General features: G+C 46.7%; 2 protein-coding genes across 2 annotated transcripts; one reads left to right on the top strand and one right to left on the bottom strand.

Moving 5' to 3' along the window:
• The first annotated feature begins 731 nt into the window (after nucleotides 1-731).
• Nucleotides 732-6,123, top strand: LOC135817893 (acyl-coenzyme A thioesterase 8-like). The gene is made up of 6 exons (XM_065331179.1): nucleotides 732-1,033; nucleotides 2,750-2,955; nucleotides 3,531-3,724; nucleotides 3,988-4,104; nucleotides 4,336-4,608; nucleotides 4,955-6,123. Exons 1-6 carry the CDS (start codon nucleotides 796-798, stop codon nucleotides 5,025-5,027), a joined length of 1,101 nt encoding a protein of 366 aa, XP_065187251.1. The 5' UTR covers nucleotides 732-795; the 3' UTR covers nucleotides 5,028-6,123.
• Nucleotides 6,124-6,262: 139 nt separating this feature from the next.
• LOC135817894 (peptidyl-prolyl cis-trans isomerase NIMA-interacting 4-like) lies at nucleotides 6,263-9,947 on the bottom strand. The gene is made up of 3 exons (XM_065331180.1): nucleotides 9,697-9,947; nucleotides 7,877-8,029; nucleotides 6,263-6,963 (listed from the first exon to the last, which is right to left on the bottom strand). The coding sequence occupies exons 1-3, from the start codon at nucleotides 9,850-9,852 to the stop codon at nucleotides 6,838-6,840; spliced, it is 435 nt and encodes a 144-aa protein (XP_065187252.1). The 5' UTR covers nucleotides 9,853-9,947; the 3' UTR covers nucleotides 6,263-6,837.
• Between the last annotated feature and the right edge of the window lie 5,861 nt (nucleotides 9,948-15,808).

Below are 15,808 nucleotides of genomic sequence, written 5' to 3'. Positions count from 1 at the left end.
CACCGACTTGCCTTTGTCAAAGTGCTTCAATAAGTACATGTATTTCCAAAGTAATGTCGCCTCCATGTGTAGTGAACAGTGCTTGGTTTTATCCTGGATTTCTTTGTGAAATAATATTATTGCTTTTCAATCAGCTTTACTCATAATTAGATCTGACAAACACCTGTATTCTCCTAAGACAGTTTGTCGGTACCGAAAGGACGGTACACGGCAAATGGATTTTGACGTATTTCCAGACGGAAATGTTGCCAGCATGATTGTACTTTCTGTTTCACCTTTTTAATCACCTATCAGTAGCACATCATGCATTAATTTTTTTCTTCTCTAAACTCAGCACAGTTTGTTTTTCGACTTTGAACTGGTTTTCTGTTTGTAACATTACTTACTTGCTACATGATTGTACTGGAACTGAGGTCGGGCTCTCAGCCTCAGGTGCAATGATCCGAGGGGCGAGGGCACATGTGCTCAGGCTTCATGAACTGGGTCTTCATTATCAATATCATTCCACCCGACTTCAGTGCAGTGCCAGTACGATGATGCCATCTGCCAGTACTGCCAATCATGTGAATGCATAATCTGCAGTGCAAGTACTGCCACTTAGCGTGCCACTACCTGTAATAGTACTAGTACTACTAGCGCTATTATTTTTGATTCATGAAAGGCTTCATACCCGCGTACCCGTACCCGAATCTGACAATGTCATGATTTGCACAATGTCAATCAGTAGATTAGATTGTAGGTCTACTTTGTAGATCTACAGTCATGTAGCTTGTCTTACCGGTACCGGTATGAACCATGCATGTCCTACAGCGACTGCAGTGTCAGAGCGGATGGTGTCTAGGCTTTTGCCTTGCGCATCTTGGTCGTTTCGCCGAGAAAGAAATACTCCCTGGTCGTTATGGAATAGCGATAGTTGGCATTGCGCGGAGTGTTCAGCCGGTGGCTTTCTCCCAACGGCTACTGCACACCAACCGTACCAGCTATGATGTGAAAGAGGCAGCATCACCGCTCGAATCTGTTTTGACTATAGAAGGTGAACACGTGCCCGATATTTTTTTACCTGGATTTACTTGAAAAAATTCTGAATAATTTTATATGGCTCAACATCCGAGTTTCAAATTTTATAATGCAAGTATAATTATAGCCTTTATTTGTAGGTATGGTAAGCTGACAGTGACAATGATTTATTCGAGACAAACATCGCCTGCTGACGACTGTCGACATCCAGGCAGTCGCACCGTCAACAGGGGGGGGGGGGGGGGGGGGGTGCACAGTTTACCCATGTTTCGCTGCTACCACTACACTCTACAGTGCTGCTCAATGAAATCTGGTCGCGTCACTCGATCAAGATAGTTTGCGCCTTGCACCATTTCGCAGGCCAGTGTTCACAGGTCTAGGGCTGCCGCAACGCCCAGCGTGTACTTGAGTGACGCGACCGGATTTCATTGAGCAGTTGTGGTATCGCCTTTTCACACAAAATGCAACGTGAGGGTGCAGCGAGCACCCGGAACGATTGTTTGTTTTACACCGCATTTTCGTTGTGTGAACTGAAAAAACACAAAAATCGAAAAAATGACTCGCGTGCCGTGCGCGATAAGAGTACATGTAGGTGAGCAAACAGACATAGTGCTGATCGGGTAGCACTCGGGCAACACCGACGGTTTACCCGCGGTGGATCATACTGTCAACCTTGCGAGTGACGAGACCACCCCCCCCCCCCCCCCCCGATCGTGCATGAGAAAACTGGCGCAAGTTATTCACGAGTCAGTGTTATTCATGAGGTTGAAAACTGCATTATTTACATGTAATAATGCAGTCAACTGGTCACTACAATAGCTGCAGAGTGTAGGTGACTGAAGATTGGGTTGGTATTAGAGCCTCTAGATCCGAAAAGAGGGCTTATGTCGTTTCGCGCAGTATTGAGAAAAATGCATTTGAAAGTTGAGTTGAGTTTTCCATATAAAGCGATGTATAAATCACTTATCGAAACACCCATAACTCTGTGAAAAATAAACGTTTTGTGCCTAGGTTTTCTACAGAGTGATCTGCTGGGGTACAGCAGTGTCATCGTATAGATAGAGAGCCCTGTTCCTTTCTTTCCATTGTTTTTTTTTGTTTTCTTTTGTACTTTTACCATGGCTGGTTATCGCCCTCATCTCTGGGGTTGCTCCCCACATTAGCAATGCGTGCACATGCTACGAGATTGAGTTTAATAATAATAATAATAATAATAATAATATGAAACTCGGATGTTGAGCCATAAATAAATGTAGAAGACTGTATAAAGTATCATGTTACAGTATCATGTTACAGTGATGGAGAGTTACTCTTAACTCGTATCCATATGTCCTTTTCTCTTCTACAATAATAATAATAATAATAATAGATAACTCAAAATGCTCAAAAATGAACTAAGCCCCTGTTTTAGATTTAGAGGCTCATTTGCGAGTTGCTATAGACGACGTCGTTGTTCACGGTGTCGACTAGTGTGTACAGTGAAACCTGTCTAAGACGACCGCTCAAGGGACCTTCAAAACGTGGTCTTTGTTACCAGGTGGTCTCCTTATCCAGGGTCGCTTGACTGGAAATAGCATCCCTTGATTCTGGTTTCAGTGGTCTTGTAGGACAGGTGGTCGGTCGCCTTATTCGAGTGGTCGCCTTGACAGGTTTCGCTGTATGTTGCATCACATGTCACAATGCGAACCTTTTGAAACAGTATCCTCCTATTCCTCTTGCCATTGTCCTGCAGAGGTAGGTGATAATGAATTCTGTGCCAGCACACCATGGACACCGTATGGCCAGTCCGTCAAGCACATGTTTGGTGGCCAGGCAGTGGGACAGGCTTTAATGGCCGCGGGGCGCACACTGCGTGGAGAACATGCCGGAAAGCTGGTCAATTCACTGCACGCGTACTTCCTGCGGGCTGCAAACCTGACATCGCCAATTACCTATAAAGTATGTGAAGCCAGTAGGTGCTCGGCACTTGAGTTTTACAGTAAAGCATGGTGATGGTCACTATAGCAATACCAAGTAACAGTTATGTTGATCTGCATGGCAGTACTCCATGTGGCTGGGTTCATTTCCTACTTGCCCGCATCTATTCCTGCAACCCGATACCCTGATCCGGTCTCCCATCAACTATGAGTTGTTCAAGCAGCACATGTATATTGTTTCACCTGTCCTCATACTCAGTCAATAGTTGTACTACTGTACAGGCAGAAAATTTCGTCGCTCAATAATTTCGTCCAACTCCAAAGAAAGGGAGTTTATCTGGTTGAAAATTTCGTCCATGAATCGTAGGAGTGTATTGAAAAGCTGGACAAATGGACATTGGTCTGGCATTTAATTTAGTCCGAAAGCTCCTTGGACGAAAAAGATGAAATTAAATGCCAGCCGAATAGTTCTGCTTATGCGGTACTTGAATTACTTTCAAGTAGTTTTCATTTGCCATGCTATCTCCATAGCTAGCTTGTGACTCAAGACAACGCTTGGGGTCTTTTAACAATATTTCAATCGCATTTGTGCCGCAGGTGGACTGCATACGGGATGGGAAAAGTTACAGCGTGCGACAAGTTTCCGCTATTCAAGATGGGTGTCCTTTCTTTACCAGTACAATGTCATTTCACCACTATGAGGAAAGCAGTCCGTTGTATCATCAGGTGGATCTCCCTCAAGATATTCCGATGCCAGAAGATCTGTTAGAGCCTAGTGAAGTAGTTGAGCGGTGAGTGATGTCATGAAAAAATTGAATAGACATGAAATGACTCTGTGCATGTTGCACGGCGGACAATTTCAGCTGATTCAGTGGCATAACTATTTGTGCACTTCAAGTTTGTCCCTGATGTGCATCAGAATAGGCCCGTACATAAACCAGTACCATTTGCAAACCAAAAAATAGTAACTACATGTAAAATTAATATGTAGTAGCATGTGAACTTTTCCTCTCCATACTAAGTATCATGTGCTTTCTGTGCTCATATGTGGCAGATACTTGAATGATGCAAGTCAAGCGAGGTTGTGCAGCCACATCTCTGTGTATCCATCACGGGTGATCGACTTCCGAGATGGTGACTATCCCCGCGACGACACCGCAAAGCCAGACAAGTATGTCACTGACAGTCATCAACGCATGTGTTCTGTTTTCTAACACCTGACTGTTCAACCACCTATCTCTTTCTATGTTGTCGGTGGAGTAGGTTAGTCTCGTACACAAGCAATCCATGCATGGCATGATTGTTGTTACAGTTATGCTTTACCAGTCTGCTCTCAGTAGTGTACATGTATTTCGTTCATGAGCTTGGCTCGATATCGAGTTTCATCTTGTGTTCTTTGCAGAAATCGTAAAGTTCTTTGGATGAAGCTAAGACAGCAGCTGAGCAAGGCAAATCCCCTGCTGCACCAATGTGCCATGGCCTATCTGTCGGATTTCTTGATCAGCCGCACTGCATTTCGAATAGAGGCACACAGCACCCATCTGTCTCCGCTGCGCTTTGCCTCGCTTGATCATGGCCTATGGATACACAGCCCTGATGCTCTGGCTAATGACTGGTTGCTGTATGTACTGGAAAGTCCTGTTGCCAAAGCTGGACGAGGTCTTAACACGGGCAGGTCAGTTAATCTGCTAGACCAGTTTAGTACAGTATCACGTGGGCAAGAATGAGTTGGCAGAACCAATGAACTGCGGGAGGTTTTTTAGTTTTTAGTATATTAAGTTACAAATAGTCATGAGAGATGCTGAGCTACTGAACGTAGTTTCCGCTGCACACCCACAATCAGACACTACACTATTCACTAAGATGCATATACAGTGCACCTGAATGCACTAGTATCTTCTGAGCGCCGGCGAACTAATGTCTTCAGAGAAAATTCTCAGCATGGACGCCATGTTTCTGCCAACAATAACCCTGTCGTGTGTGTTTGTTTGTAAATTTTGTCGTCTGTTGATTTCTTGCAGACTGTACAGCCGAGACGGAAAGCTACTGGCAAGTACAGCTCAAGAAGGAGCATATCGCATGCAGCGGCTGTAGGCACTGCGACATGCATTTCTATTCAATATGCCCAACAATTCAACACACAAAGTTATTTATCAAAAAAATGTAAAAGTTCCATTTTGTGGGTTTGCTTTCGATCGCAATGCGGATGCAGTGAAAATCAAAGGGACAAAGGTCCTCTTTGAACAGGCTTCCTCCTTCTTCTTCTTCTTCTGGTGAGATATCTTTCTCACTGTAAGCAAGGTGCGTAGACAAGAATGTGCAACTCGGCTTGGTTTGGCCCACTGTGGGATTTCTGTTTACGCCAGCTTTTCTGGGGATCATGCATTATACTGTAAGAGGCATGTACTACGAGTCTGTGGCCGCGTGAACATGGCCAGGTTTCACTTAACTTCCACAGCAAATACGGTAACAACTAACAAGGGGAGTTATAAATTGTAACAAAAGCAACAAATGCACAAACACGTGATAAAAGTCGGCACCCAACGCATGCTTTGTACATTTGTACTTCTTTTTTTCTTTCTTTTTGAAGTACATGCGTTCTGGAACAGGTAACGGCGACGAGAATTTCCGCTATGAACCAGACCAGAGTTGCACACTCTTGTCCTGGGATTCGTTTCCATGAAGATTCCCGTAGGGGTATGGGACGACGCAATGCCATCACATGACGACGATTTTTCTCCCCTATGGCCAGATCGACACATCGAGTTTAAAATGGAAGCCCTCACTTGCAGAAAACTCGTTTTCAAACTCATTCTGAGAATGTACTCGTACTCGTAAATGCATGTTTGTACACGCATTCAGATCGGGTTGAACTGAGCATGGGTAAGCAGTCAACTGTGTACACGTACAGCCATATTCACAGAATGTACTGAACCTAAATCGTGTAGCTGCTCGCGCTATTGAAATGCTGTACAAGTACTTCCATCACCTCTGACCTCTTCCCTCAAGCCCCTCCGTATATATTCCAGTGAATGCTAGTCTTGGTCATACGCTGTCTGATGAGTGTTTCACACGAAACTCCGAGTAACGGCGGAAACAGATTTGTTTGCTTCATTGCTCTGTGATCATTGTATCTGCCATATATGGCAACAATTGCCCCAAAGGGAAGCCTGAAATGCATATGGCCCATTGAATCACACAACAGACGTGGCCAGGCCAGGATACGTGGAACTTCTAGGGAATGTAATGTATCCAACACAGTCATGCTATCAATTCTATGATCTGCACGGCTTGACAATACTGCATTTACCAGCCTGACCCTGACCGAGCCTGCTCAAAGAAATCTGAATGTCACAAGCATATGCTTCAAGCCATGGATAGTGACTACCGGTATACAAAATCACGAGCAGGACTATACAAGTACTACTTCCGAGTAAATTGACGGTACCATCGAGAGTGAGCTCCGTGAAGTACTAGCAGGCCCAGGCCATTAACCAAGATATGTGTACCGGCGTGCACAGCATGGGGCACGGAAAAAGAGAGAAATGCATCTACAATTCCAACAAGCACTCACTGAGAAAGCGTATGGAACACGATGGGAAAGAGTCATGTGCAAAATGACCACATCATGGCTCCAGATGAATATTCCTAGCGGACTGACATTGCCCGCAGTAAGATTAGATATAAGCCGCTTAATGCCCCTATGTGATGTCCTTCAATGTTTGGACAGAGAGTTAAAGAGAGGACTGAGTGCTGAAAGGTAGAAATAATACAGATCACAGTCGACCAGCAACCACAGAAAAGCAGGTAATTCACTAAAGCACGCATATGCACACATACACACACACACACACACACACACACACACACACACACACACACACACGCACGCATCTTGAGTATGTCATCTCTTGCCCTCGATCATGATAATGTGATAGCCGAACTTGGTCTTGACAGGTGGGTCGGTGTACGAAGGGTTGGATGTTGTGCTGGGTGATAGCTGAAATGCAGCTTCCTGGAATGGGCCAACCTGTGTGGGAGTGAGAGAGAGAGAGAGAGAGAGAGAGATAAAGAGAGAGAGAGAGAGAGATCAAGAGAGAGAGAGAGAGAGAGAGAGAGAGAGAGAGAGAGAGAGAGAGAGAGAGAGAGAGAGAGAGAGAGAGAGAGAGAGAGAGAGAGAGAGAGGCAGACAGAGACACAGAGTGAGAAGACAGTGGGCAAGTCTAAGGGCGCGTGAATTGTCACTCTTTGACTTTTCGAAGAGCTTCGTTTTTCTGAAGAGGTGGCCTTATTGGCCTCTTCACAAAAACGAAGCTCCTCGAAACTCCACAACCTCACCCGATGGGAGAGGGAGATTAGTTTCGAAGAGTTTGGAATAGCTACGTCACGTAGTGCGTGGAGATGGTCGATCTGATCGGACGTCATCATCGCCATGACAATTCCACTGAAAAACTCTAAAATGATAGAAACCGTTCTAATGGGACACTTCAACTAATATCTTTATAAAATTTGTTTGAACAGTTGATGAAGACAATTCGAACACGCCCTAAAAGAGACATAGTCATAAAACACTATGACCGTGTTTGATTTTGATGTACAATGCAGTTTCACAGAGAAAAAAACTCTCAGCACAAAAGCGGCGTGAGACTTTCATTGTTCTGATTTTGCTGCAGCTGCTCTGACTTGTCAGTTGCACTGTTCTCCTATTGTCAATTTCTGCAAAGTAAAAAGGAGAAAGGGTTACGTTACATGTAGGTATGAACTAAAGTAGTGGGGAATGAAATCCAACCCGATGAAGAGAGCACAGAGGCACGCATCACTGCACAGTCTACTGTTCACAGTGATCGGGTTGCACAGTCCCGGGGTTGGTATTTTCCCGGGGCTGGATTTCACTAGCCAGCACTGTACATTGTGATACAGCAGCACACCATTTCATTACTTACCATGGAACCACGTGTCATCCAACCGAGATCACCACCCGATCTCGCCTTGTCTTCGCTGAACTGCGCCGCGACCTCGTTGAACTTCATGCCCTCGCGCAGCTTCGCCATTGCTTCCATGCACTTGGAGTGTTTCTCACACAGGATGTGTCGGACCTAGGCACGCCAGCAGGAGCACGCAAAAGCAAAAAAGACCAACACTGACCGCTTGTTCAACAACAACAACACGGAACTTGATGGGTAGGTGGCAAAGCACGGTCTCCGCCACTGCTCCCTGCTCTTATGCAGAGGGACCGTTCACCCCCAGAACGCATCACCTTATCCCATATCCCACAGGGGCATTAAGTAGTGAGTACATGTATCCCACAGGGGCATTAAGTAGTGAGTACATGTATCCCACAGGGGCATTTAGTAGTGAGTGCATGTATCCCACAGGGGCATTAAGTAGTGAGTACATGTATCCCACAGGGGCATTTAGTAGTGAGTACATGTACATGCATCACCACTTGGTCGGAAAACCGGTTTTCAGTCGATCAACCCGGTTAGAAACGTGTAGTATTGTATATTGTACTAAGGGATCATCAGTAAATACCGATATTTATTTAGAAACGAAAACTAGTCGTTTCTCTTCAACCCCCTCCCCCCCCCCCCCCCCCCCTCCCTCAGAAACGAACACATACACACGATGCATAGTATCGATATTTTTTCTTTTCTTTTCTGGACATGCCAACACATACAAACTGTGCATCGATATTTTTCGAGAAACGAACAGGCGCTCAACCCCCTCCCCCCTAAACGACTAGTTTTCGTTTCTAAACAAATATCTATATTTACGGATGGCCCCTATAAATGACAAAATCTTACTGTGCAGTTTGAAAGTTGCCACAGGTATACCAAGCACAAGTACGCTGGTGGTCGCAACACATTCGGTTGGCCACCCAGCTACCCGTACTGCTCAATGAAATCCGATCAAGCGCGTGTGAATGGCACGCCGGGCGCTGTGCAGCCCTAGACCTGGAATGGTGAACTCTCTCTCTCTCTCTCTCTCGCTCGCTCTCTCTGTGTGTTTTTGGTGGACTAAAATATCTCTGGCGTTGATTGCTTTCTTGCTTCGACTTCTGCCGCGCCTTTGTTCTCGTACTCCCCTTATGTACAAGTGTTGTGTAAACCCTCCTTTAATATAGTCTGTCTTATTTTGCCCTGAGATGTTTTGATGCATAGTGATTATGACGCTCATCATTCGCTCCCTTGTCACTGGACAGTTCTGTCCGTTTGGTTTTAGCAAATTCAAATAAAGAAACAACAACTGGTGCAGGGTGCAAACTTGACTCACGTGATCTTATATCATTGAGCAGCACTGTACTAGTAGTGCTACTCGCTTGGGTTTTTCCCCTTTTCAGGTTACTACAGTCAATCATTGGCGGCGATAGCAAGAGAAATCGGCGCTCATGAGCATCACAGCCACGGCTGGGACTTACACGGCCTTGACACAATGGGCCCTGGACTGTGCCCTGTGCCATTCATAAGGTCAGACTTCACATGCTGCAGTCGTTACACGACACTAACCAGTTCGATTATAAAATATGCAACCAATCAATTTTAGTACGTATCAAACACACTTTTTTTAATAGTCCTGAAATAATATTTTATTTTTACGGCAATTTTTGTTTGACCAGGAATACAGTAGTATAGTATACTCTTGATACTACCGGTAGTAGTATCGAAAATATAGAATATTGGTGATTACAAAGATCTGAATGCACCCGTAAATCCCTTAGCGAGAATGTCAAGAAAGGAATCGACTCGATCGTATTCAGTCTCACCTTCACAGCATTTCCAGCAGCGGATTTTTTTCCATCATCGGCATCAGCGGATGCGCCTCCCTTGCCTTTGCCACCTTTTCCACCGCCACCCTTAGCACCACCACCACCTTTAGCACCTCCTCCACTGGCTCCACCACTGCCTTTCCCCTTCGGCATCTTGATGAACACAGCAACCAACTACAACAGCTACATGTAGCTTGATATTGTTTTGAAAGTCACGAGATGTCTCATGAGCTCAGTACAGTCGAGTCATGCATGTACATTCTACCTTTTCCAGGTTTTTGAAAAGTTTATTTTTCGTGCTGCATGCGGATCGCGGAGTCGATCGAATCGCGTCGCATGAAAAATGAACCACGAATCCACGATATCGGTAGCGCTAGTACGCTTGCATGCTGGGCGCACATGCATGTGCGCTAGTGTCAGCCCAAATTTGCCGGCAATTCTTTTGGCATAATATCGAAACATTTTAGAAAAAGAATTGCCCGGCATATTTGGAGCATAATTTCGAATTTTTTGGAGATTTTCGCCGTGATTTCGCAGATACTCGAAGTTTCACGTCCAGCGCCAGAGGTACATGCGAGTATTGTACTACTACTAGGTCCATGCTCAAAACTAAATTCTTTTGCACGGCAGCTTGGTATTAAATGAGCATTGTGAGGTCAATCTTCACACTTTAAAATGTGAACCCAGCAAAACCGAGCAAATTTCGATGTTTTTCTCAAATTTTCTCCAAAATTTGGTCCAAATTTGGCGTTTTTGAAGCTGTCATTGAGCATAATCAGAGCAAAATATCGTCTTCGCCCGGAAATGCCAAGCATAATATCGAAAGAAGCGCAGCAAAAATATGCGGCATAATATCGAAAAGTCTCGAGCAAATTTGGGCTGACACTAATGTGCGCGCGCCGCGCGCGCGGCAGGCCGGATCGGAGCCTTCGCCTCGGAGGGAGGATCGCACGACCTGCGACGGCCGTGCTGGTGTAGCATGCTAGCGCTACAATGCTACATTGTATGTAGGTAGCTCGTAGGTCTACCAGAGTCCAGACCGCATACAGCTCCGTGATCGAGTACCGCGCCAGTCGGTCCGGAGTCTGGAGGGGGCATTTATTTTTTCAATACTACACTGTATAAAAAGGTGAATCTGTGGTATTCTCTAGTTTCTGTTTGTTTTGCAGTTGTTCTTGTGCAACCCCCCCCCCCCCCCCTAGGGTCCAGCGGATAATGCTCCGAAAATGTTCGTATAATGCTAATCATAATGCTCCAAAAACTACCTTGTAATGCTGATTATAATGCTTCAACAAGGGCTATCATGCTCTTGGTTTGGAACAAAAATGGAAGAAAGGCTGCACATTGTCAAACTTCCAGGAAAGACCGCATTTAGTCGATCTGCCTCTGAAGCTGCTACAATATCTCTCACGAGCTCCACCACTTCTTTGCACTATAAGACATGATCGCGTCTCCATTGTCTGCTCTCAATTGCAACTTTGATGCAGGGCTGTGGCTGAATAGTGGGTGTATCGAATCTTTTCCCTTGCTTATCCATGTAGTGAGAGGTGAAACCATTATTGCTGGTGATCATTTGGATGCTGGAATCATATCATGGGAAGTGGTATTCCTGCATGCAGACAAGCTGACACTGTTTCCACTCTGTGAAAATGCCAGTCTTCATCTGAAACAGCTCACGTGAGGCCAGTCGAGAGACGATCTCAGATCGAGATCCCTCCCATTTGCGGAAATCCTGAAACGACGTGGTCAAAAGTTATTTTGCCGCTCTACATCCTCTGCTTGCGCTGTCTTCTTCTCCTGAGGTTGCGTGGAGACAAATGGTTGGCCACAATCCTCTTCTTTTCTGATAGCACTTGACTGTAGGCCTTGCATTACAATCATCCACGACGAACTGTACGTGCTTCACCAGGAAAGTAAGACACGCGCTCCTGAGCACTCAAAATTAATCGACTTGGTACTGCATCCATGAGAAATTCTAGTTCTTTTCGACTAGGCCTGCTGAGCTGGACTCGGCAAAGGCAGTTACTTGGAACAAGCTCTTTCTGTTTATAGCCGCTCCTTCATCCAGGTCCAAATTTATCAATAGATCAGTGTTTTCTTCAGTATCGTTAGAGATGCTATGGTCAGAGCCTATGGCATAACAGGAAAACTCCTCTTCGTCTCTTTGATATTCACTTCGCGGACGTCTAGTCTCCTCCATGGCTCTCCATGATTTCTAAAAAAGAACTCCTCGTAAATCAGCGTTACGGATTTTGTGTAACAGCCTCAGTTGCAACGTTGGGCATGCTACATCACCTGTACATTTACCAGACTACATTGCTACATAAATACTTTATGTAGCAATGGCATTACATGTATCATAGTCAGGTAAATGGCGTTGCACCTCATGGCTTTAGTCGATTGTTGCCAAAAACCTTATATTTCCCGACATATATATCCACTATAAAACTCGTTATGCCGCTCAAACCTCACATAATGCTCGTCTTTTAAATGCTTTGATGCTCCATAATGCTCTGATGCTCGGATAGTCTCATAATGCCAATAATATAATGCCGGCATTATCCGCTGGACCCTACCCCCCCCCCCCCCCACACACACACACCCATTTTTCGATGCCTAGTTGCAACGCTGACGCCGAGACCTCTGGTCGGTTGAGTTGCTCCCAGCACATCAGCACGTCGTCCCTACATCCCCTATGTTTTGTCCTTTTCCTCGTTTCTTTTTGTTCTCCACCTGTTTTCCAGTAGGGCTGTACTGTGTCAATAGTAAAAAAAGAAAGAAAAAAATATTCTTGCCCACAAACAGACTCTAATACCAGCTTGTAATGCGGGAGGGTGATTGTCATGGCCTGCGACTTCGAAGGACATTCTCATGAAGGCACCTGGCTCCCCAGCCTGAAACACCGCCGACTGGACCGTGGTTGCTGCGCTTTCGTTCACCTTCAAGCTGTCCTACCTTCCAACAACAAGCCTCCTGAAGCCAGGCTGCCCATCATCCCACCTCCAGCCACCCCCCGCCCAGTGGGTGGTCTATCCACTAGGTTAGCCACGGAGACTGCTCACTGCCACCCGCTCCAGCTCAAGTCAACGCTGCCCGTGCACACTTGTAGCAGCCTCCAGGGTTCCTACCCAGACTGCATTTTCCCCTTGTGGAACAGCCTACCAGCGACCATTCTACCAGCACGGCCGCCACCCAGACAGCTCCAGTCCTTCAAGCTAGAAAAGTGTAACAAGTATCTGCTGCACCTGAACTGGCAAGCAGCCACCGGCGACCGATAACAGTTTAGACCAGCGCCTCACTAGCATCCTCCCTCCCTCCTTACCACAATGTGATGTTATCTTTCACTCTGCTTCTCTCACGACCATCTACCCATTGTCCTCGTTCCTCACTATTATTCATTTCCCCTCCTCCTCCCCCTCCTCATGGTTATACTGCAGTATGGCGAGCTTTGTCTACGTAGACGCCGAGACCTTTAAGGTTGGCAGAGCAGCCTGGCCCCGCCACCTCTTCCCGCACATATTCGGGAACATAGTGGACTTTCGTATATTACGAAGTAGTGGTTGCGACTTCGGCGATAATTTGTAAGAAAGGGTTTGCTCCCCACACCGGAGCTCGCGCTATTCCGCCGACTTTACTTGACACTTGACTGACTCACGACTGCCATCCAGAGCACACGAGAAGTCCATCGAACCCTCGACTCGGCAAACCTGCAAGAAAGCACCACTCCCCGCTCAATACACAGTGTTTCGGGGAATTCACCCCTCATCAGTTGAGCTTGAGTAGGCTGAGGAAGATTGTGCCTGAAGAGCACCACTTATATAGTGCTCTCCAGGCACAAACATCACCAGGGATACAAACTGGAATAGTACTGTGTATTGAGCAGGGAGTGGTGCTTTCTTGCAGGTTTGCCGAGTCGAAGGTTCGATGGACTTCTCGTGTGCTCTGGATGGCAGTCGTGAGTCAGTCAAGTGTCAAGTAAAGTCGGCGGAATAGCGCGAGCTCCGGTGTGGGGAGCAAACCCTTTCTTACAAATTATCGCCGAAGTCGCAACCACTACTTCGTACTGTTGTGCCCAGCGCGGGCTTGCGACTAGTTGGTTTGGAGGTGACAGCGTTGCGAATGACCGAGGGTCCTCGACGTCTGTCTCACCGTCCAGGAGCGACACTGACTCACGCTGCTATCTGGTGTTCACGAGGTGTTTGTCGCGCTGGAAACGGAGCGTCTCTGTAAGTTTGTATCCCTGGTGATGTTTGTGCCTGGAGAGCACTATATAAGTGGTGCTCTTCAGGCACAATCTTCCTCAGCCTACTCAAGCTCAACTGATGAGGGGTGAATTCCCCGAAACACTTTGTATTGAGCAGGGAGTGGTGCTTTCTTGCAGGTTTGCCGAGTCGAAGGTTCGATGGACTTCTCGTGTGCTCTGGATGGCAGTCGTGAGTCAGTCAAGTGTCAAGTAAAGTCGGCGGAATAGCGCGAGCTCCGGTGTGGGGAGCAAACCCTTTTCGTATATTGTTTAAAAGAAATTATGAAAAAGAAGTGAATGTGCAGCTAGCTGTTGCTGGCTCTGCTCCACCAAGGGACAAGGCAGTAGAGCGTGGCGTCATCCGTGTAGGCTTCGAGAGATAACCCAGGACTGGGCCAAGAGAGAGGCAATGCATTGGTCAGCATCATTCACAAACATGAGAAAGAGAGTGGGACCCAGCAGAGGGCCAGCACGCTACCACAGATCGGCAGGCCAGAGGTTCCGACGTAGATCTACGACCATCAATAACACACTGGATAGACCTGCGGATAATGTAAGGTATGATGAAAGCCAGGTCAGGAGTAGAGCAGACAAGCCAAACCGCTTCGACTTGTACAGCAGCACACAGGCATGGCGCACTCTGTCGAATGCTCCTGTGATATCTACTGCAAGGAAACACGCAGCACCATGTCTACCGGCAGCTTTGATCCACGGGCCAGGCAATGGAGAGCAATAATAGAGCATCAGCAGTTCCAAGTACATGTACATATGTAGCTTTCAAAAAGCAGAATTGGGGGGCTGTGGGCTGTGGGGAAGCGGGATCGCTCAAGATGTTGCATGTGTGCACGATCTGGTCGCTGGCGATGGTTGCCATCACCTTCAAGATGATGGTGGTAAGCAGGGACACAGGTCGATAGTTCTTCAGTACAGAGCGGAAGGACCGTTTGTGCACTGGCACAGCGTAGGCCACTTTCCACATACGATACATGGCTGAACTCCTTTCCAGGAGCAGAAGGAGAAGAGGCGCGCTAGCGGTACAGATAGCTACTTGGCACACTCTCGCAGGACACGTGCAGATATTCCTGGTAGCCTTCGAGGTGTCTATAACAGTATACGTGTAGTCGAGAGAGGAGGCGACGTACTTGTCAGCACGGAAGTGGACGTTATCACGGTTAATGGTTACGTAAAAGGGTAGAACAGGAGAAAGAGATGAGGGGAGGGGGGGGGGGGGGAGCACGCTCCAGTCTGTACTTGGCTGAGCAGTATCGGGTGAAGAAGCAGTTGGCCTTGGATTCTGCCTGAGTACGCCCTTGGCGGATTATGATCGCAAAATTGGCAGATTCTGCTCGAAAAGCAGTGAAATAATAGGCACAGCAATACAAACAGTATGGCAGACGAGGTGCATGACATTGTACCTCATCGAACTGTGCTCCATTTCTTTATCCACATACCAAGCAAGCATGAAACAATACCATGCGCACAGTCCCCACTGGTACCAGACTTGAAGCGTACAGCGCCTATCCCGGCCCCGCCTAGCTTCCAACACTACATTGTAGTGGCAACCAGGGAGTCGGTTTTCAGGACTCCCTGGTGCCAACATACAGGCATCAAGCAAACAAGGTGTTACCAATAATATTATAATAGTTTTGGCAGGCCGTCAGTCACCGGCACCACTTTCAGAAGTTTCAGTCACACTAACCGACATGGGGCTGGGGGGGGGGGGGGGTTGAAGATAGGGTCCGGCGGATTCTGCCGGCAGAAAAATTGGCAGAATTCGGTACTTTTTCTGGTAAGTTTCGTGCATGTTTGGTATGTGGATAAAGAATGGAGCAGAATTCGAGGAATTGCCCGCCATAAGGTTTGTAT

This window comes from Sycon ciliatum, chromosome 5, assembly GCF_964019385.1.
Source record: "Sycon ciliatum chromosome 5, ocSycCili1.1, whole genome shotgun sequence".
In the NCBI taxonomy this organism is placed as follows: Eukaryota; Metazoa; Porifera; class Calcarea; order Leucosolenida; family Sycettidae; genus Sycon; species Sycon ciliatum.
Note: the sequence above shows the minus strand (reverse complement) of the source record. Positions and strands in the feature narration are given on the sequence as shown.